This window comes from Gymnoscopelus braueri (genome assembly GCF_963280865.1).
Source record: "Gymnoscopelus braueri genome assembly, chromosome: 13".
In the NCBI taxonomy this organism is placed as follows: domain Eukaryota; kingdom Metazoa; phylum Chordata; class Actinopteri; order Myctophiformes; family Myctophidae; genus Gymnoscopelus; species Gymnoscopelus braueri.
Window position 1 is genome coordinate 43544105 of NC_137615.1, and position 23214 is coordinate 43567318.

General features: G+C 43.6%; 1 protein-coding gene across 3 annotated transcripts in view; it reads right to left on the reverse strand.

Annotated features, from left to right (window-relative positions):
• Window positions 1–6188: 6188 nt before the first annotated feature.
• Window positions 6189–23214, reverse strand: part of LOC308099034 (uncharacterized protein) — a 56716-nt gene continuing 39690 nt past the window's right edge. For 2 of the 3 annotated variants that reach the window (XM_080447572.1, XM_080447571.1), the window contains exons 32-43: window positions 22318–22470; window positions 19292–19540; window positions 18241–18453; window positions 17192–17404; window positions 16496–16657; window positions 15641–15769; window positions 14369–14457; window positions 14017–14140; window positions 13031–13239; window positions 11605–11713; window positions 9668–9840; window positions 6189–8737 (exon numbers count right to left, since the gene is read on the reverse strand). In XM_080447572.1, the coding sequence (XP_080303698.1) occupies window positions 8530–8737; window positions 9668–9840; window positions 11605–11713; window positions 13031–13239; window positions 14017–14140; window positions 14369–14457; window positions 15641–15769; window positions 16496–16657; window positions 17192–17404; window positions 18241–18453; window positions 19292–19540; window positions 22318–22470 (2031 nt within the window). In that variant the 3' untranslated portion in view covers window positions 6189–8529. Of the gene's footprint in view, window positions 9026–9667; window positions 9841–11604; window positions 11714–13030; window positions 13240–14016; window positions 14141–14368; window positions 14458–15640; window positions 15770–16495; window positions 16658–17191; window positions 17405–18240; window positions 18454–19291; window positions 19541–22317; window positions 22471–23214 lie in introns of all 3 variants that reach the window. The other variant, XM_080447573.1, reaches the window with a different exon arrangement.

Here is a 23214-nt window from a genome sequence, read left to right on the forward strand (position 1 = left end):
TCTGGCAACACAGGTTCCGTTCAGTTCACTTACTAGCTCAATGATTAATGAATGAACAGTATAATAATAATAATAATAATAATAATACTTCGCTAATAATATCAATAATAATATATAAATAATCAGTACTCAAGATGACTATATTTTATTTTCGGTTCAGGTGAACCAGTCTATGAAATGAATGATTGTGACTCTGACTGGGCACTATCATTACATCTGGTCTAGGGCACAGATGTAATGACATTTTTTCCAGGTAGCGTGCCTTTGCATCCGCGTTCAGCTTCTCTCTGTATGGTATGTCTCTGTCACGCATTGTGTGTGTATGTGTTGTAGACTTTACACAGACTGTGTGTTCAGGAGACGTTGTGAGTAGCTGTCAATGCTGTTGTTGATACGGCCAGCTGTTGATACGACCCTATATAAAATGGCCGCCGAAAATACGTCACTGGTAGCTAGGCTCCTCCTCGACTCCTCCCTATGCCCGGAGTCTATAGGCTAGAATTGCGGATGGGATGCATGCAGGCGTTGTGAGCTTGTAGATAAGCTGTTTTCAACTGAGCTGGTGTGTGCGTGACTGCGTGTGCGTGTGTGTGTGTGTGTGTGTGAGGAACTACGGAGAGGGGTAGACGAGCGGAGCTGTTCAGACGATCTGCAAGACCACAACGCGTCGCTGATGGAAGCGGTGTGGGCTTGTAGGTCAGCTCATTTGTGTTGCTTGTGCTAGACAGGGGAGGGGGCGTATGATCCCATAGCATGGGAGTACGGCCTGTCTCCCCATTGGCTTAAAGGACAGACACAAAGCCAGGACAGCCAATGACAAATAGGTGTCGCATAGGTGTCTAATACGGTGTCTAATACATGTCAAGTGTCCCAGCCTGTCTATCCACCTGTTTCCGCGGGAATTTACTGGAGCAAAAATCCTGTGTGGGAAACATCCTGCGGGGGGACCGGAAGTAGGAAATAGCGGCTCAGTGTGTTTACATTTGCCAGCAGAACGTAGCTCGTTCGCAGCGTGCATCCGTTGTCTGTCAACAACACAGTAGTCTGTAGTGTGCCTTGACTTCAGTGCGCTGACTCTCTCCCCATGCACCGCCCCCCCGCCCCCTTGCGCTTCAACTACATGCAAAAGGCCCGTTCGCCGCAGTACAGCTACGTTCTGCTGGCAAATGTAAACACACTGAGCCGCTATTTCCTACTTCCGGTCCCCCCGCAGGATGTTTCCCACACAGGATTTTTGCTCCAGTAAATTCCCGCGGAAACAGGTGGATAGACCCGGCGCTCTTCGAGCACCTGGTAAAAAGTATTTTTCAACAATATTTAGTTCTGCCCTCCTTTGCTTTTGTAGCAAATGGATCCTTCTGAACAGATCTGCTTGTGATCTTTTGTAAAATATTGTAGCCTTTATTCGAGGCGTGTCTTAGGGGTTTGATGCAATATGCCCACCACAGGGCTCCGGTCAGAGAGCATGAGTCAAAGATGACACGATGATGGCATTTTATGGTTTTTTATATAAAGTTGGAGGTTGCACAGACATAGATGGTAATTGTATGAATGGTATCTGAAATAATAAAACGGATAATGATATGGAGAAATGGCATGAAATGAATATCCTATGATAAATGTCATATAAAGTTGCATGTTTAGCACATTTGTACTAGACTGTACACAATGAATGCACATATTGCTGTGAATTGAGAATTACTGTAAACATTTATATTATAAACACTTATTTATAATACTTTCAAATTTTAACTTAGAACCACCAGTAATGGAAAGGAACTAAGCAGCACACACACACTTGTCACTGTAAAGAGCCATGAACTCATATTAGCTTAGGCTAGCATAGCATGCTCACTCACACACACAGGATAGGTCGGGACCGTACCTATGTTCCCCAGGTTCTATGTTCCCCAGGTTCTATGTTCCCCTCCCCCCCAAAAAAGGTTCTATGTTCCCCGGGTTCTATGTTCCCCGCTCAACCAAAAAAGGGTTCTATGTTCCCCACTCAACCAAAAAAAGGTTCTATGTTCCCCGCTCACCCAAAAATGCAGGAAATGGTGAGACATTTAAAAAGGTTTAAATACATGTATTTATACCCATTAGTTATTTGTAATTTTTCATTTTTTAAAGTGTCAAAATATAATGTTTTGAAAACTTCTTTGACATGACTCAAAATCTATTTAGGGGTGTCACGATACATTAATTTCACGGTACATATGATACGATACACAATATTGGGCTCACGATATCGATACGATATTATTATCATTTTTACCATCATCAACATTGGCCATCATCTGCAGTTTCAAAGTGCTTAATTTATAAAGCATATAAAAAAAGTTTTTTACACACAAAAATAAATACAAATATAGCTGCAAGCAGCGATAAGCGGGGCCAGGGAATGCAGAAATAAAAAAGAAAGAAGCAATGATAAGTAATATGCACAACTAGAAAAAGTGCTCCTCGGAGCACAGGTCTCCGCCAGGTCAGGTAAGTTATTGTGGCCTCCTGGTGGCGCTATAATAGGCCAATGTGAAAAGGGTGGCATTTCTTCCTCTGCCTAGTGGGAATGTGCGTGCAAATTTTCACGGAAATCGCACGCCGCGTTCATGATTTCATACATTTTGTTCAAAACGGACCAATCCTGCAAACTTTGGAAGTCAACCTTAGTCAATCAGGATGGAATATGAAATATCGGACAGATGCGTCTTGATCACATGACTATAGAGATACTGTGTACCGATTTGTGTGATGTTTGGATAAAATCTGAAGGATTAATATCCAAAAATGTATTTGACATAAGTCGGCCTCCTGGTGGCGCTGTAAAAAGCAGATGTGAAAAATGCAGTGCAGATGTTTTTCCTTGGCCTCTAGGGAGTAGGCGTGCAAAGTTTCACGCAGATCGGTGCAGTTATAGTTAAAAATGCAAATCGGCCTGTTATAGCGCCACCATGAGGTTGATGCGAAAAGTTTTAAGTGCCATTTCTTCCTCGGCCTAGTGGGAATGTGTGTGTGCAATTTTATGCAAATGGCAAGCTGCGTTCATGATTTGAGGCAGTTTGTTCAAAACGGACCAATCCTGCAAACTTTGGATGGTAACCTTAGCCAATGAGGATGAAATATGGGAAATCGGACAGATCAGGGTTGATCACATGACTATAGAGATACTGTGTACCGATTTGCATGAGGTTTGGTTAAAAACTGTAGGAGTAATGGGAAAAAATGGGTTTTGCACAAATCGGCCTCCTGGTGGCGCTATAACAGGCCCATGTGAAAAATTTGAGGCAGAGGTTCTGAATTGGCATCCAGGGAGTGTGTGTGCACAGTTTCGCAGCGACCGGGCCAACGGTGCCGGAGATTTGGTGCTAACGGACAGACAGGACACACGGACGGACGGACACACACACGGACACACGGACGGACGGACAGGGGCGAAAACATACTCTCTCGCCATGCCTTTCGGCCTGGCGGAGACAATAAGCCATAGAAACATAGAAGAATGAACTTGAGAGAAAGAAGACCATGCAATTAACAAATGAGCATTTTAAACCCTCATTAACCCTATTGGCATGATACTGACATGATACTGACCATGATACTGACATGATACTGACCATGATATGACATGACACATGATACTGACATGATACTGAACACGATACTGACATGATACTGACCATGATACTGACATGATACCTCATGTTTAACTTCATGTTTAACCGCAATACAATCAGGGCCACAGAGATCTGCCTTCATACTGGAGGGCTGTCAGCCGTATCATTTACATGGGCTAGACCGTGTACATTTTTGATTTTGCCAAATTTGATAGGCATATCTTCAATTTTTACTGGAATTTCTTAAATTTTAGTGTAGTTCTGGTGTTGTTTTGCTTTTGTTGTTGTTGTTGTTGTTGTTGTTAATGATGCATGTTTTTTATTGGCTATATCCCCCAACCCCCTTGCCTTTTTGACAAGCATTTCCTCTTGTCTGACAAGGTTTTATTTTTTTCCCTACATTTTGGTCTAGGCCTTTTATGGTGTTTATATGATGTTAAAAAAGTTGATACTGTCATGATATTGGCATGATACTGACATGATACTGACCATGATACTGACCATGATACTAACATGATACTGACCATGATACTGACCATGATACTACCATGATACTGACATGATATTGACATGATACTGACATGATACTGACCATGATACTGACCATGATACTAACATGATACTGACCATGATACTAACATGATACTGACACTTGCCATGAAACTGAGCATGATGCTGACCATGACACTGACCATGATACTGATACTGATTATAAGATGTAACACTTTTCTCAACAATTTGACCAGTTATGGCCCGGACGGCTGGCGTGGCGGTCCGGGCACAGCGTGTCGCGGGTTCGACTCCCGATCCCAACGGACTTTGCTGCGTGTCACTTCCATCTCTCTCTCCCCATTTCCTCTCAGACTACTGTATACTATCTAATAAAAGGCAGATAAAGCCAAAAACAAATCTTAATGTAACAAATTATTACGTTATTATATTATGCAAAAACCCGTTATTGCGCTATCGCTCATGATTTTATTACATTATGAGCTTTTATGACATTTAGTTTATTATATTATGAACTGTTATTACGCCGTTATTACATTATGAGTTGCTACAAGGTGCTCTATATCACCAAGATGGCCGCCAGGTGAAAAGGGCGGGCAAGTTTCTGATTTCAAATTTCTCCCCATTATGTTCAGTTGTGTGTGTTCAGAGATGTTATTAATAATTGGAAATTAAAAATGTATGTTTCCTGCATTTTTGTTAATGGGGAACATACTGTAGAACCTTTTTTGGGGTAAACGGGGAACATAAAACCTTTTTTTAGGTAAAAGGGGAACATAGAACCCAGGGAACATAGAACCTTTTTTGGTAAGTGGGGAACATAGAACCTTTTTTGCAGGGAACATAGAACCTGGGGAACATAGGTACGGTCCCGATAGGTCCTGTTAGCTTAGCCACTGAAACTCAGCATAGCAGATACATGTCCAAAAACGAACTTATTAGAGAATATGTAGATGAATTCTGACACAATTAACTGTTACAACATTAATTAATATTGCACTGTATGAACAAACAATGAGCTAACTTCATCAAGAACACATTATGTCATCATGTTTGCCTGTGTAGTGTAGCTGCATATGAACTGCACAGCAACTGGGGTCCTCTCTTACTAGGAGTGCCCAAACAGAAGCCTAAACTAAAGTGCAAAAATGGGTCCTCAGAATAGGGTGCCTGAAGTTGGCCTGCACTAAATATAATAGGCAAATAAAGGTGGCTATGGGAATTTTGTACACTAGGTGAACCATGAAATGATAACCACTAAACGAATACAATAAAATACACACACATACATTAACACAAATCGCCCAAAATAACACGTGGTCAGTCAGTCACAATGTTCAATGGTTGTCAGTCAGTTGTTTGAGCTCAGTATGATATAACTACCCGGGTAGTATTTAGTGTCAAAGGCCTTAAGTTCAGATCCTGAGGTGAGATCTTATCTGTATATTTGGATCCTCAACTGGTGCGCTCCTCCACCACGACGATGAAGAGGATGATGAGGACCTCTCAATGGCTCCTCACCAAGGACCCCCAAAAAAGATATGTATCCCCCGTCTCAAATATTTTGTTCCAGGGACCCCCCCATAAGCAAAGGTTCGAGTTACAAATGTTCGCTTAAAAATATATATATTCAAAGATTTGCACAAATATTCATTTTTTTTTTACAAATAGCAGATCTACAAGCTCATAGCGCGGCTCTCTGTGCCACGCTGAGCTTGTATATCTGCTATTTTTGAATAGCCAAAGTATAAGGTAAACAAGGTAAAAATGATTGTGATGCTATATTAACACATTTGTCTGGGGACCCCCTGGAACCACCCCAAGGACCCCTGGGGGTCCCCGGACCCCACTTTGAGAACCAATGACATACAGTATCTAAAAGGTTAAAATGATTAAATGGTTTCATCGGTCAAGGTTCACGCCTGTCCCTGTCTCATGAATGTGATATATCACTGGTGTCTCAAAAGGCATCGCCGGCTTGCAAAACATGTTCCTGTAACCAAAACTCTGCAATAAACACGAAAATCAAGAAAAGAGACAGATTCGACAACGTGGGAAACTCAAAAGGGTTTAGTACGATTTGGTATCAATTTAATAGCACTTAGGTGGTTTCACAAAGAAAACAATCCTCTTGAAAACATTGTAGAATGAATAGTCCTGACTTTTGATAAACCATAATAACTATGAGATGAGCAGAGCACACTAGATATAAAGATGGCAGGTGCATTTGTGAGGCACTCTAAATAGATCAGTCACGTTTCCTATGCATAGTCAATATACAAATATGTTTGGGAACAAAACTCAATTCATATTCAATTCCATGATAAATAATATAATATTATATCTTATATCTGAATAACATTGCACCCTGACAACCAGCAGTGAAAATAAATCATATAAATAAAAAAAGTGCAAAAGAAACATTGATGTGACAAAGATGTACAGTATACATTATTAGATGACATTCCGTGTGCTCTAAGAAACATCAAATTATGCCTGATTGATTTATATTGTTGTACAACAATGCCGCTCACTGACGATAACTGATTTGCAGCTGGAAAAAACAAAAGGAAGGAGTGAAAATGAAATATTCTATTAATAAGCAGTATACTTCAGTGAAGTCTACTGTTGCAATTACTGTACATGAGCCAAGTATTGAAAAAAGACTTGCAGTTAAATGTTAATTTTTAAACATACTGCACTGAGTCTATGTTTTATTAATCTGAATCAGTAGATAATCACACAATTAGTGGAATGTGTTACATCCTTTTGTTACAATGTTACATTAGTTTCAATAGTTTGCAGTATACCACCTCATTCTGGTCAAAACATGTTGCTTGTTTGTCCACTGTGTGTGTTTAACTGTGTGTGTGTGTTTAACTCTTTTTTGAGTGCATCATTGCTTATGTCTTTCATCAATGATTGGCTGTTAATCTCAGTCACATTAGTGATGTAGTTGTACTGTGTTTATTAACACATTGACTGCCAATCACGTAGATCTACGCGAACCGCTTTAAAGCCGCCACGTGCCAATCGCGTAGATCTACGTGAAGTGAAGTTTTTAATGTTTTTTTTTTCCAATTTCACCCAAAGACCAAGGAGATAGTGATTAGTTGAAGATCTAGACTCCTATCCACTTCCTTGTTAACTTAAAACTTAAAAAGTCTGTATTTCGGCTCCTGAGTACTTTTTTTTTTCCAATGAAAAACTCTGGCTAAAAAAATATGAAATAATTCTGGCAGAGCATGGCTGTTGACAGCAGTCAAACAATTAATTGTCAATAAGTTATGATAAATAAATATATAATTGGGTTTGAATGTTTGTACACCTCTTTCCTGTAGGGTCACTAATATACTGTAGGTTGTGTAAGTAGGTGAATGGTAGTAGTGGTTTCATTTGTTGTAGATACAGTAGGACGACTTGTTCTTTTCGTTGAGTGACACTGTTGTACAATGACGTATACATTAGGTTTTATTCCCCTCATGTCACCATGGTCACCACTTGACATTTACATTGATAGTCAGGTGACAAGGTAAGACATTTACCAGCACGTAACGTGGACTTGGAACCTGCTTCTACAGACATAATTTTCTCAGAATAAATGGTTTAAATCGATTGAATAAAACACCTGGCTATTTTGATTTCAATTCAAAGTTAGTGTCGAGAAGTTGTCACGTATGGAGATTTGTTGCTACAGTTTGCTAGTAATTGTTAGCAACTGGAGCAGACATGGAACAATTTCCAGTACAATGTTTGGGGTTTCCTTATAAATGGTACAGACAGTCCAAACCAATAGCACACAGATGACACTTCTCTAAAGTAGTTTTTGTACAAAACATTGCATTTGTTTAGCTCCTCAGTGCTAAGGGTTGGGTGGTCAGGGTCTGATTTGTAAATAATAAATAGAGGGATGGGGGGATATTCTTAACCACTTCGGCCCAAGGCTATACTTATTTGTATGACAACTAGCAAAAATAGCTGATCTACAAATTCACAATGCATCAACTGGCATTATGAGCTAGCTTGTTGCAGAGACAGAGGCAAGACGTTTCCCAGGGCAGAGGCATGGTTGGCTTCAGTTGGCTTTGGGCATATGTTTCCTTTTCTATTTGATATGATTTCTGAACTGACAAACCCTTGAGGTTAAGTGGGCTCACTGTACCGCTGATAACATGGGGGACATTACTGGTGTTTTATTTTACACAGAGGAATATCATTAAAATATGACACTGCATGGCTCACATCATGACCAAACTCACTTCACACAACCACCAGGAGACAGAGGAGAGAAGAAAGAGAGGTGTGTGTGTGTGTGTGTGTGTGTGTGTGTGTGTGTGTGTGTGTGTGTGTGTGTGTGTGTGTGTGTGTGTGTGTGTGTGTTCATATAATGGCGAGAGAGTCCACTCTACTCGTCAGGGGGGCATCCATTGAACACCTCCTGGGGAGGGGAAGGAGACCGAGCCTCCTCTTCCTCGTCCCTGATGCTGCTGATCCTCTGACCGGTGCTCCCGCTCTGCATCGATCTCCTCACAACAACACCTCCTCCTCCTCCTCCTCCCACGCTCCGATGACCGCCACTGAACGCCACCTCCCCACCGCCACCAACACCACGCCTGGGAAGTCGCATTGGGAGGTGGGGAGAGGAGAACAGGGGGAGGGAGGGAGGGAGGGTAAAGGAGGAGGAGTTGAGAAAGTCAAGGGAGACTTTGGCAAGCAGTTTGCAAGTTTTGGCAAGCAGGGGTTCAAAATGGTGATTTTCAAGCTCTGAAAGCACCAGAAAGAGGAATGTTTTGAACAGAGTGAAAGCCTAAAAAAGTATGTAAAGTATAGGCTTATAATAGCCAAATAGAGGATTATTCCAAGTTGTGAAACCCAGCAAAGGTTGGTAGGGTCAGTATTGTCTGAGGAGCACAGATGGAAGACAGGGGCAGCCACAGATGGAAAACAGAAGGGGGTTCAAAATCAAAACATGATCTAAAGCAGTGGTTCTCAAACTTTTTCATGCCAAGGACCCCCACAATGATATGTATTTGGCTGCGGCCCCCCCAATCTCAACAACAAAAAAGTTGTGCCAGGGATTTTTTCAAAAATAGCAGATCTACAAGCTCATAACGCGGCACTCGGTGCCGCGCTATGAGCTTGTAGATCTGCTATTTTTGAATAGCCAACGTATTAAAGGTTAAAGTGGTTAAAATGATTGTGACGCTCTATTAGCTCATTTTGCTGGGGACCCCCTGGTCAGTAGCTATTGCTACATTCCTATGTTAATGTTCTGCTCATGAAATTATTTGATGTGGAAACGGTGACGCTTATGCTGTCATTTGACCAAGCTTTCTGGGGCTAGTTTATGGTTAAATCAATTCATATTATTTTATGTAAAATATGCGTGCCATGCGCGCGGGTGTGGGGGATTTGGCAAGACTGACGGGGTCATGAGCTCCGGCACCTAATAATTTAGATATTAAGCACTGAATTTTAGGGTTAGATTTTTTTTTTCACTGTTAATGATCATTCATAACACCTGTTGTTGCTGTGTGCAATACCTGAGCTTGCTGCGCAGAGAGGCCACCTCCCTGTTGAGGGCATCGTTGGTCTCAGCCGCTTCATCCAGCTCCCTCTGCATCTTCCTCCTGCATGCAGCCACGCGCTGCGCCTCCTCCTCCACCTCCTCCAGCTGACGCTTCAGCTGCTTCACCCGAACGTTGGCCTTCTCCGCCTGGACAGGACATGGAGCTCACAAACCTCACTGAAAGGCAGGTTGCAGTACAACAAGGCTTTGGGGGCCAGGTGCATCGGTGTTACTTCTTTGATTAATCGAGAAGTGTTTTTGTTTTTTGATTACTTTATTTTATTTTGTATACAGTATATCAACGAACCAACACAAAAAATTATATTTCTTTTTACAATTGAATAAATTGATTTGTCTGAGTAACCACTTAAGCCCTATTTTATAATTTGTCATACAAAGGTGTCATGCACAAATAGCTTATAAGCTCACAACGCATCACATCGCAACGTGTTGTGAGCTTGTAGATCGGCTATTTTCGGTATTTAATAATATTTTTTTAATTAAAATGGATTATTTTGTATAATCGATTAAATCAATTAGTCCTTTCTACAGTATCTAGCTCTTCCTCAGAGGAATAAGCTAGATACACACCGAGGAAGTTCCTCTGTGTGTGTGTGTGTGTGTGTGTGTGTGTGTGTGTGTGTGTGTGTGTGTGTGTGTGTATATATGAATGTGTGTGTGTGTGTGTGTGTGTGTGTGTGTGTGTGTGTGTGTGTGTGTGTGTGTGTGTGTGTGTGTGTGTGTGTGTGTGTATGTGTATATATGAATGTGTGTGTGTGTGTGTGTGTGTGTGTGTGTGTGTGTGTGTGTGTGTGTGTGTGTGTGTGTGTGTGTGTGTGTGTGTGTGTATGTGTGTGTGTGTGTGTGTGTGTGTGTGTGTGTGTGTGTGTGTGTGTGTGTGTGTGTGTGTGTGTGTGTGTGTGTGTATATATGTGTATATATGTTACAGGTAAATTGGCATTCCAGGTAAATTGGAAAAGAAGCGCTTGTTTTCACCGCCCCCCAGGCAATTCTGTAGAACCAACGCTAGAGGGCAATGCAAGCCATCACCACACACGCACGCATGCACACGCGCACAAACGAGCACGCACACACGCATGCGCGCACACGCACGCGCGCACACACAAACACATACACACACACACACACACACACACACACACACACACACACACACACACACACACACACACACACACACACACACACACAGAAGCACAAGGGGGCGAGCCTGAGGAGGCGGGGCTGGCGGGCTATGTTAGTGCAGTGAGTGGCAGTTGGGGCAAACCATAGAGGGGCAAACGCAGTCCCCACAACATCATTTACGATTCTGTTCCTATCGGTACTTTATCGGCGAAACAAAGTAGTCAGCGCTTGTTTGAAAAATTAATGTCCCAAGCGGGAGTCAAACCCAGACTCCCAGTGATAGTGGATGGGGAGTCCAATGATTATCGAAGTGTGCCACTGAGGCCGGTATGTATGTAAATCCATGTTGTCGTCGTCGTCCTCGCATCGCAGCCCCGCCCGAGCCTAAAAACAAGCGCTCCACTTCCAATTTGGAAGTGAATTTACCTGTGACATATATATGAATGTGTGTGTGTGTGTGTGTGTGTGTGTGTGTGTGTGTGTGTGTGTGTGTGTGTGTGTGTGTGTATATATATATGAATGTGTGTGTGTGTGGGTGTGGGTGTGGGTGTGTGTGTGTGTGTGTGTGTGTGTGTGTGTGTGTGTGTGTGTGTGTGTGTGTGTGTGTGTGTGTGTGTGTGTGTGTGTGTGTGTGTGTGTGTGTGTGTGTGTGCGTGCGCGCGCGTGTGTGTGTGTATATATGAATGTGTGTGTGTGTGTGTGTGTGTGTGTGTGTGTGTGTGTGTGTGTGTGTGTGTGTGTGCGCGCCCGCGTGCGTGTGTGTACCTGGTCCTTGTATTGCTGATTCATCTTTCTCTCCTCCTCCATCTGGTTGGTCAGATCCTTGACTTTCTTGTCTCTCTGACGCAGACCCTTGGCTCCGGCCTGACGTTCTCTACATGCAACACACAACACTACGTAGTTAACACACTGTCCATCTATTCACAATGAAATGCTACCACACAACACTATGTAGTTAACACACTGTTAGTTCATCTATTCACAATGAAATGCTACCACACAACACTATGTAGTTAACACACTGTTCATCTATTCACAATGAAATGCTACCACACAACACTATGTAGTTAACACACTGTTCATCTATTCACAATGAAATGCTACCACACAACACTACATACTGTAGTTAACACACTGTCCATCTATTCACAATGAAATGCTACCAAACAACACTACGTACTGTAGTTAACACACTGTTCATCTATTCACAATGAAATGCTACCAAACAACACTACGTAGTTAACACACTGTTCATCTATTCACAGTGAAATGCTACCACGATGGCTGCTCCCAGCACAGTGACAAGTCTACAATAAGTCTCTGTGGAGCAGTAAGTCTTGAAATACAGAAAAGAATGACCTAGAAGTAAAAACTGCTAATTTCCTTTTTATTATTATTATTATAACCTAAGAGTAAGAACATTGCAAACAATGAACCTAATGGACCTAATGGACCCGTGGTCCATGTATTTGTGCCCGCCCATAAGCATTTAGCCTAAATATGTTTCGAGGAGTTTAACTTATTGCAACTCTTGTGGTTCTAGCCTACAACCAGCGGAGTTTCTAGATCCAGCTCTTGATTTTATCTTTCGCCACCGACCGTGGCGTTTTTCTCTATCGCGGTAGCAGTTGGTAACTGGTCTGGTTGTCTGTCTGTGAGAATGATCTCCCCGCTCCGAGCGAGCCACTCAGTGATGTTACATCGCGATCTAAATTTAAATCCGCGACCGTGAGGGTACAGAATGGTACCAAATGGACCCGTGGTCCATGTTATGTACCACCTGCTCATATTGAATATAGGTCCTAAGTAAATCGTTAATGCACAGCTAAAATCAGTTTGTGCGCCTCAGCCTCAGTAAGGGGTGTGAATGTGTGTGTTGTCTTGTGCTGCTGCTTGTTCTGGGTCGGTGTTGGAGGCAGAGCCGTCAGCTGTGTGTGTATGAGTGTAGTGGCCGTCCTCTTCACAACGTTAACGTTTCTTGATGAAAAAAAATATTTCGTATTTTTTTGGTTGCCAATGAGTGACCCCAACGGCACTTTCCCGCGACCGCACTTTGGGTCACGACACATAGTTTGAGAACCGCTGGCTATGTTGCTTCCATTTCAACTACATTTCACGCAAGCACGCACGCGCACGCACGCACACGCGTACGCACACGCACACGCACACGCACACACACACACACACACACCTGTTCTCTATGTCCAGCTGCTCCTCTGTCTCTCTGAGTTTGTTCTCCAGGGCGTTGATGGAGGACTTGAGGCGGGAGCGTCCCTGGCCCTCCGTCTCCTGCAGCTTGCCCTTCAGCTCTCTGTTCTGGCGCTCCAGCTGCTGTCTGGAGCCCTCTCTGCCCTGCGAGGAGCAACGCTCCGTTGTGAGCTCGCCTCCCAGCTGATCCACCTGGGACAACACACACTTCTTCATTTAACCCATTAAGACCTGAGGCCGATTCCACAAAATGCCTTCTAAATCAGTAGTTCTCCATTTTTTTGTGCCAAGGACCCCCCAAAATGATATATATTTGGCGGCGGACCCCCATCTGAAAATGTTTTGAGCAAGGTACCCCCCTCCCCCCAGAAAAGAAGATTTGTGTTTTCAAAGTTTTCAAAAATTCAAAGTTATTCAACACTTTTATGATATTTTTTTTTAATTAAAAAATAACAGATGTACAAGCTTGCAGCGTGGCACAAGCTTGTACATCGTGCACGCGCTGTGAGCTTGTATATCTGCTATTTTTGAGAACCACTGTTTTAAACCACTGTTCTAAAAATAGTTTTTTGTTACAGTATATAGCTAAAGTCTCTGAGAGTGTAAAAATGGAACCAAATGTGTACGCTCTCAGAGTTACAGGCGCTGGTAAGGGTAGTGATGTCGTTCATGATCGATTCGTTCAAAAGAACTACGTAGCTCATTACCGTGAACGTGAACGAGCTCGTTCACTTTCTGAAACTGTTACGTTCACGCTGTCGTTCATGCCCCCCATCCCCTCCCCCCCGTACACAGGACGCGAGGGCGGGCTGTGCGTGCGAAGTAATGATAACGCTCCCGTGTTTTTCACTCGAAAATAGCGCTACTGAACGAGAACGTGAACGAATCATCTGAACGAATCATTGCCGTGAACGTGAACGAAATCGTTCGCTCACTGAAATTAACGTTTTTTTTCCCACCACTACTTACCAGCTGCTGGCTCTTCCTCAGTCTGTCGTTGAGGCTCTCCACCGTGACCTGCTCCTCCTCCAACTCCTCCTCCACCTGGCTCAGCTTCACCTCCAGACGACGCCTCTCGTCACACAGCAGGGAACTGGAGGAGAAGACGTGCTTTATTCATTTATCTATTTTGTTTTGTAGACCTTATTGGTCCAACGGAGGAAAGTCAGTTTAATCTGCACCCGGCTAAAGATGGTATTGCTCACAGACAGTTTGTATTCTCAAAAAACTTTTTTATTGGTACAGAAGGTTTGGAGTTAAGAGGTTGGCTGACGACAGCTTAGAGCTGACTATGCAAATAACATTCCGTCACGTCACTCACCTCCCAGAGGAGGTAATGGACAGTTCTTCAGACAGCTCATCTCTCTCTGTCTCTGCCTGCTTACGAGCCCTGTCTGCTGCTAGCAACTCCTGGGGAGAGGGGGGGGGGGGAGGGGGAGAGAGAGAGAGAGAGAGAGAGAGAGAGAGAGAGAGAGAGAGAGAGAGAGAGAGAGAGAGAGAGAGAGAGAGAGAGAGAGAGAGAGAGAGAGAGAGAGAGAGAGAGAGAGAGATATCAATATACAGTACTTTGCATATCTGGGCCTGCTGCACTTTTAACCTCTTGTGTTATTCAGTCTGACCACTAGATGGCCATGTCAGTCTTACATGCACTGCCACTGATGCACTTTGGTAGTCACTTTCATACATGTTTTATATATTTTACTGTTATGTTGCCCAAGAGACTGCAAGAACACTGTCAAACACTCTGTGTATATATGATATTTGCTGTGATATTTTCACTATGACCTTCGCTCTTCTTTATTTAATATAACTGTAATTCATAGGAAGCTTGCATAAAACAATTTCACCCACTCTGTTGTACCTGGTGTAAACGTGTGATGTGACAATAAACTGTAGATGAAGAGAGTGAAGTCTGTCAATAGAGAAGTCCTCAGTTTGATCCATTTGTAAAGAGTGTACATATGGAACCAAACGGACCCTTATGCGGGTCCATTATGGTTTCATATTTTGCTCACTCTTGACAGTTAACCCATTCAAGCCGGGAACGTCATTTTAGATTTCTTTGGCTATTCAAAAATAGCGGATATACAAGCTCATAGCGCGGCACCGAGTGCCACGCTATGAGCTTGTGCTGTATATCTGCTATTTTTGTGCAAATCTTTGAATATATATATTTTTAAACTATTAATATTTGTAACTCTTTGCTTCTCGGGATTCTACAAATGTCTTCTAAAACTGTTTTTTGAAAAAACGTATGTTGCTGTAATATCAGTGGTGCTCAAACTTTTTCATGTCAAGGACCACCCAAAATGATATGTATTTGACCGTGGACCCCCATCTCAAAATATGTTGTTCCAGGGACCCCCCAGAAGTTGTAACATGAGTTAAAAATGCTTTAAAAAATATATATATATATATTCAAATATTTGCGCAAATTTTCACGATTTTTCAAAAATAGCAGATCTACAAGCTCATAGCGCGGCACCGAGTCTAAAAAAGGACTCACAGATGCGTTCCCGGTCTTAATGTGTTAAATGAAAGCTCAATAGTTGACAACATGTACACAGACTGGTATTGTGAGGTTCAGCTGTACCTCATGGAGCTGGATGAGGTCCGCCTCCATGGTCTTGGACCTCCTCTCCGACTCCCTGGCCGAGGATTGCGCCTCCTTATGGGCGGCGCGGGACTCCTCCAACTCCCTCTGGACATCCTTCACCTGGCCCTGAGGAGGACAGAGGAGATCACATTATATATTGTCGCTGTCGGGTTGAAACCTTGTATGTCCAAAACCGATCCTTAAAAAAAAAAAAGATTGGTATGTTTTTTAATTAGAATTGTGAAAATAGCCGAGCTACAATACCACAACGCGTTGCATCGCGTTGTGAGCTTGTAGATCGGCTATTTTCAAAAAACGTAACTAGTTTAAATATGGAGATATGAGGTTTCTGCCCGACAGAAATGAATTTTGCATTATTACACAATAAAACCATTGGAATTGAGTGTCTAATCTTGCTGTACCTGTGTGTCTGTGTGTGTGTGTGTGTGTGTGTGTGTGTGTGTGTGTGTGTGTGTGTGTGTGTGTGTGTGTGTGTTGCGCATGCCCGAAGTGCGACAGCCTCCGACACGGCATGCAAAAGTTGGTGGCGGTTTCTCAAAATGAATACATACACACCCGTTGTAACTGCCAGCGTTAATGTAGATGATGCTAGCAATGCTTGGAAAGCTCTGTCTAGCAATGTTTCTGGTCACCGTACAACATGAGTTCATACATTTCATCATCTGTCAAAACGTATAAGCACTCTTGTGTTTCAACTGCCATGTTCATGTGCAATAATGAAAATGATGCCTTTTCAGATGTCACAGCTAATACACCAGATGTTGTTATTGTTTGTGTGTGTGTGTGCGTGTGCGTGTGTGTGCGCGTGTGCGTGTGTGTTTTCCAGTGTACCTGGATCTTGCGGAGCTGCTTGAGGGTCTCATCACGCCCCCTGCTGGCGGCCTCCAGCCGGTCGTCCATGTCCTTCATCTCTCCCTCCAGCTTCTTCTTGCTGGCTGAGGCCTGGCTCCTCTGTCTCCTCTCCTCCTCCAGCCCCGTCTCCAGCTCACGCACCTGCAGAGAGAGAGGGACACGCGAGGACAGACCGTTCAAGAGATTTACTTTAGACCCTTTTATTCTCGTGAATGAACGGGATTTTGTTTGGAATCACGTGTCATTATATTACAATATGTGAGATAATGTCAGATGACACGTCAATGTTTAATGGTTTTGTTTTTGACTGATAGTCATTATAAACAACCATATTGATTGTTTGACTACTTTATTAACAGTTTGCAAAAAGTACAGTTATACAATAATACTAAAAGTATAACAATCTGAGCTTGTAGATCTGCTATTTTCAAAAGATCTTTATACATTTTATACATTTGAAAACTTGTGAAACGGGACATTCTGCATAATGAGTACTGTCTACTTTCGGTACTTTAAGCACATTTTGATACCAACACTTTTTGTACTTTTACTCAAGTAAATTTAGAATTCCGGACTTTTACTTGTAACAGAGAGTATTTCTACATTGCAGTATTGATACTTTTACTTGAGTAAAACAAAACAAATGGGAGTACTTTCACCACCGCTGACGCTGACCTGCTTGAGCAGCTGCCTCCTGGTCTCCTCTCCCATCTCGTCGCGGAGCTGCAGCTCTCTCTCGTGCTGGCCCCGCAGCGCCTGGCCGTTCACCTCCAGGCGCAGCTTGGCGTCCTCGGCCGCCTGCAGCTCGTCCTCCACCTCGTCCATCTGGGCCCTCATCTCCTCCACCATGGCCTCCAGGCCGCGCCGCGCCTTCTCCAGGTCATGGACCTGTGGGCGGGAGAGAGAAGCTATACGTTAAAGGACAACCAAGGTTTATGTTTTAGCTTGTAAAGTAAATAAAAGATGAGTGTTCATTTTTTTTTCATTTACTGCTTGTGTGCAGTGGGCGGGGGCATTCGGGCAGGTGGCTATAGCCTAGACATATTTAGTCTTTTTTTACACAATAAAAAAGGTCCCGTGGTCTTAGTTATTGGGGGCTAGAAGTAACCTCACTCCGTCAAATGGAAGAAGCTTGCGACACACATTTTGTTTCACAGCGTACTTGCATCTGAGACTTCGGGCGCAGAATCGATGACAGACGGAGTTTCATTTTTTCAAGCTACTAGGCAGGTGATTGGATGATCCCGCCCCTAGCAGCCGCTGATTGGTTCGTATGCGCAGCGGTTCGGGCAGCTTTACTCTGTGAGCAATCCCAGACCCTCCTTCCTGAAACCAAATGCAATGCAATGCATGAGATTTCCGGAGGGAGGGGGTGTTTACCAGGCTAGGCTAGAAGAGCTACTGTAAATAATAATAAAGAAATCACTGGGTTATTGTGTAAAAAAAAAAATATTTAACATTTTAGTACTTTTACTTTAGGTACTTTAAGTATATTTTGATGCCAATACTTGGTTCTACTTTTACTCAAGTAACATTTTGAACTCGGGCCTTTTACTTGTAACAGAGTATTTTTATATTGTGGTATTGCTACTTTTACTTAAGTAAAACATTTCAGTGCTTTTTCCACCACTGGTAAAGCTACAACAGAAGGATATTCTCTCTGCTAGCTCATGTCTCAGCTCTCAGCGCTGTGTTAGCATCTCTCAGACAGTGTGTGGTCGTACACTCTGGCCCACGTCGTCCTTGGAGTTGACGAGGTCCTCCATCTCCGCACGGAGGGCCCTGACGGCCTTTTCCGCCTCCTCCAGGGTGGCCTGCTTCTCCTCCAGACTCCTGCCCAGGGCCAGCAGCCTCGTCTCCTTCTCCCGGACCTCCGCCTCGGCGCGGTCGCGCTCCTCCGCGTTTTTAAGAGACGCAGAGCGTTCCTCCGCCAGCATCTGACCGACGCCAGAGAGAGAGAGGGTGGCAGCAGAGGAAAATTAGATGGGGATAGATAGTAATAGTTTAGAACAGTCAGAAGCTGTTTAAAATGCACTATACAATGTCTTGATTCTTTACTCTGATTGGCCATTATTTTCCGATAACTGCACAGCTGTGATCTCATCACCATACTAAATTGTACTGTATCAACAAATATCTAACCACATGAACCCCAGCATCCCTGTTCTGGGCATGTCATATATATAGGCGAACAATAAAGTTCTCGGGCTGCAGTGAGTCCCGTGCCACCACGTTAATGAGAGATAGCCTGGAGAGGCACTCATAATCTGAACGTTTAAGGAGTGATTGATGAATGAATGCATAAACATTAATGGATGAAGGCTGGTGTGTGTTGGGATGGTTATACCTCCGATCTCCCTGTGGCCCAAATAAATCCACAACATGAAGAATCACCTGCGCTGGGCAAAGGTTTGGAGTGTCGGGTTCTATGCTTAACACAGGTTGTACATAACTCCAAAGGACACGCTACTGTATATAGGTTTGGAGACCTCACTGTCCATGAAAAGATTACAGCGGCGCCGCTGTGCCAGTCCAGACTCCCGAAAATGCTCTCGCATAAGCACTCACAATTTTTTAAAATAGCCTGTGTGTTAGATATACATTTTGGAGATACATGTGTCCAGATGCCCGTACGCCCATTATTTGGTCTACACCACGTTGATAAATGAGGGCCAAAGTTTCTACGCTTGTGAACATTGTTTCTTTTGTGACTTTTCAAAGGGACGCCTGCGGGTGAGCGTGCATGACGCCGCCAGAGAGGGATATAAAACTGACCTGGTCAAACTTCCTCTGCTTCTTCTCCAGGTTGGAGACCAGCTGTCTCTGTCCGTCCAGGTCCATGAGGACGTCCTCCAGGTCCTGCTGCAGGCGGGTCTTGCTCTTCTCCAGCTTGTCACAGGCGGAGGCCTTCTCCTCGTACTCGCCGCTGGCCACCTCTAGGTCGCGTTGCAGACGCCTCCTCCCCTCCTCCAGCAGCTCCACAGCCCCGGACACATCGTCCAGCTTCTTCTTGGAGTCGGACAGCTGGGTACAGTACGTGACAGGGGGTTTGATGATTAGATGTGTTTTGAAGAGAATCCCTTTAACCCAGTCAATCCGGAAACGCATCTGTGTCATTTTAGATTTGAGCTAAAACCGTTATTTTATACTTTGGCTATTCGAAAATAGCAGATATACAAGCTCATAGTGCGGCACCACAAGCTTGTAGATCCGCTATTTTTTTTAAGCGAACATTTGTAAAATATTTTGTTCCAGGGACCTCCAGAAGCAAAGATTTGAGATACAAATGTTCGCTTTCAAAAATATATATGTTCACGATTTTTCAAAAACAGCAGATCTACAAGCTCATAGCACGGCACTCGGTGCTGCGACCTGACCTGTGTCTGTAACACTACTGACCTGTGTCTGTAACACCACTGACCTGTGTCTGTAACACTACTGACCTGTGTCTGTAACACTACTGACCTGTGTCTGTAACACCACTGACCTGTGTCTGTAACACCACTGACCTGTGTCTGTAACACTACTGACCTGTGTCTGTAACACTATTGACCTGTGTCTGTAACACTACTGACCTGTGTCTGTAACACTACTGACCTGTGTCTGTAACACTACTGACCTGTGTCTGTAACAGCACTGACCTGTGTCTGTAACACTACTGACCTGTGTCTGTAACACTACTGACCTGTGTCTGTAACACTATTGACCTGTGTCTGTAACACTACTGACCTGTGTCTGTAACACTATTGACCTGTGTCTGTAATACTACTGACCTGTGTCTGTAACACTACTGACCTGTGTCTGTAACACTATTGACCTGTGTCTGTAACACTATTGACCTGTGTCTGTAATACTACTGACCTGTGTCTGTAACACTACTGACCTGTGTCTGTAACACTACTGACCTGTGTCTGTAACACTATTGACCTGTGACTGTAACACTACTGACCTGTGTCTGTAACACTACTGACCTGTGTCTGTAACACTACTGACCTGTGTCTGTAACACTATTGACCTGTGTCTGTAACACTACTGACCTGTGTCTGTAACACTATTGACCTGTGTCTGTAATACTACTGACCTGTGTCTGTAACACTATTGACCTGTGTCTGTAACACTATTGACCTGTGTCTGTAACACTACTGACCTGTGTCTGTAACACTACTGACCTGTGTCTGTAATACTACTGACCTGTGTCTGTAACACTATTGACCTGTGTCTGTAACACTATTGACCTGTGTCTGTAACACTATTGACCTGTGTCTGTAATACTACTGACCTGTGTCTGTAACACTACTGACCTGTGTCTGTAACACTACTGACCTGTGTCTGTAACACTATTGACCTGTGTCTGTAACACTACTGACCTGTGTCTGTAACACTATTGACCTGTGTCTGTAATACTACTGACCTGTGTCTGTAACACTACTGACCTGTGTCTGTAACACTATTGACCTGTGTCTGTAATACTACTGACCTGTGTCTGTAACACCACTGACCTGTGTCTGTAACACTATTGACCTGTGTCTGTAACAGCACTGACCTGTGTCTGTAACACTACTGACCTGTGTCTGTAACACTACTGACCTGTGTCTGTAACACTACTGACCTGACCTGTGTCTGTAACACTACTGACCTGTGTCTGTAACACTACTGACCTGTGTCTGTAACAGCACTGACCTGTGTCTGTAACACTACTGACCTGTGTCTGTAACACTACTGACCTGTGTCTGTAACACTACTGACCTGTGTCTGTAACACCACTGACCTGTGTCTGTAACACTACTGACCTGTGTCTGTAACACTACTGACCTGTGTCTGTAACACCACTGACCTGTGTCTGTAACACTATTGACCTGTGTCTGTAACACTACTGACCTGTGTCTGTAACACCACTGACCTGTGTCTGTAACACTACTGACCTGTGTCTGTAACACTACTGACCTGTGTCTGTAACAGCACTGACCTGTGTCTGTAACACTACTGACCTGTGTCTGTAATACTACTGACCTGTGTCTGTAACACTACTGACCTGTGTCTGTAACAGCACTGACCTGTGTCTGTAACAGCACTGACCTGTGTCTGTAACACTACTGACCTGTGTCTGTAATACTACTGACCTGTGTCTGTAACACCACTGACCTGTGTCTGTAACACTACTGACCTGTGTCTGTAACACCACTGACCTGTGTCTGTAATACTACTGACCTGTGTCTGTAACACTACTGACCTGTGTCTGTAACAGCACTGACCTGTGTCTGTAACAGCACTGACCTGTGTCTGTAACACTACTGACCTGTGTCTGTAACACTACTGACCTGTGTCTGTAACAGCACTGACCTGTGTCTATAACAGCACTGACCTGTGTCTATAACAGCACTGACCTGTGTCTGTAACAGCACTGACCTGTGTCTGTAACACCACTGACCTGTGTCTGTAACACCACTGACCTGTGTATGTAACACCACTGACCTGTGTCTGTAACACTACTGACCTGTGTCTGTAACACTACTGACCTGTGTCTGTAACAGCACTGACCTGTGTCTGTAACACTACTGACCTGTGTCTGTAACACTACTGACCTGTGTCTGTAACACTACTGGCCTGTGTCTGTAACAGCACTGACCTGTGTCTGTAACACTACTGACCTGTGTCTGTAACACTACTGACCTGTGTCTGTAACACTACTGACCTGTGTCTGTAACACTACTGACCTGTGTCTGTAACAGCACTGACCTGTGTCTGTAACAGCACTGACCTGTGTCTTGACTGACTGTGTAACACCACTGACCAACGCTGACCTGCATGTTGAGGCTGGACAGCTGTTTCTCCACAGTCCACTTGGCCTCGGTTTCCTCCTCCAGCTGCTCCGTCAGGTTGTTCCTCTCGTCCTCCATCTGCCGCAGGCGGCCTGACAGGTTCAGCTTCTGGCGCGTCTCCTCTGACGCCATCTCCTGGAGGGGGAGAGCAAGGAGGGAGGAAGGGGAAGAGGAGAAAGAGGGGAAATGGGGAAGAAGGGGAGGAAGAGGTGTGGGGAGGCAAGGAAGAGAGGTTGAAGAAAGGAGTGCAGAGGGACACACCTAGATATACGGTATATATATATATATATATATATATATATATATATATATATATATATATATATATATATATATATATACACACACACATATATATACACACATACATATATGATGGTCGCTACACTGAATGGACTCGGGCGTGGCTGTGTGTGAAACGGATGATGGCCGTATCGATTGACGGACGATCGCCGCTATTGTTCTCGAGGGGCTGGGTTCACACCTTCTTCAAGCGGCGCGGCACACCTCAGCAGTAGCCCCGGCCCAAAATTTGTACGTTTGCCAGGGTTGATAAACACTGATGTAGGGAATAGCAGTAGCGGCTAGATTTCAGAAAATATTTATACAATTATTTTAAGCCTGGAAACAAGCCATCCAGGCTCCTGGTGAATCATATTTCTGTGTGAAAAAATATTTGAAAACCGGGGGAAAAAAATGTATTTATTAAATATAGTATATAAATAATACAATTAAATATTCAAATATGTTTTGACACAGAATCAAATGTTTTATGGTCATGATTCACCAAGAGCCTGGATGGCTTGGTTCCAGGCTTAAAATAATTTATATACATATTTTCGGAAATCTCAGTGGGGAAAAAATTAATGGGTTTTCTAT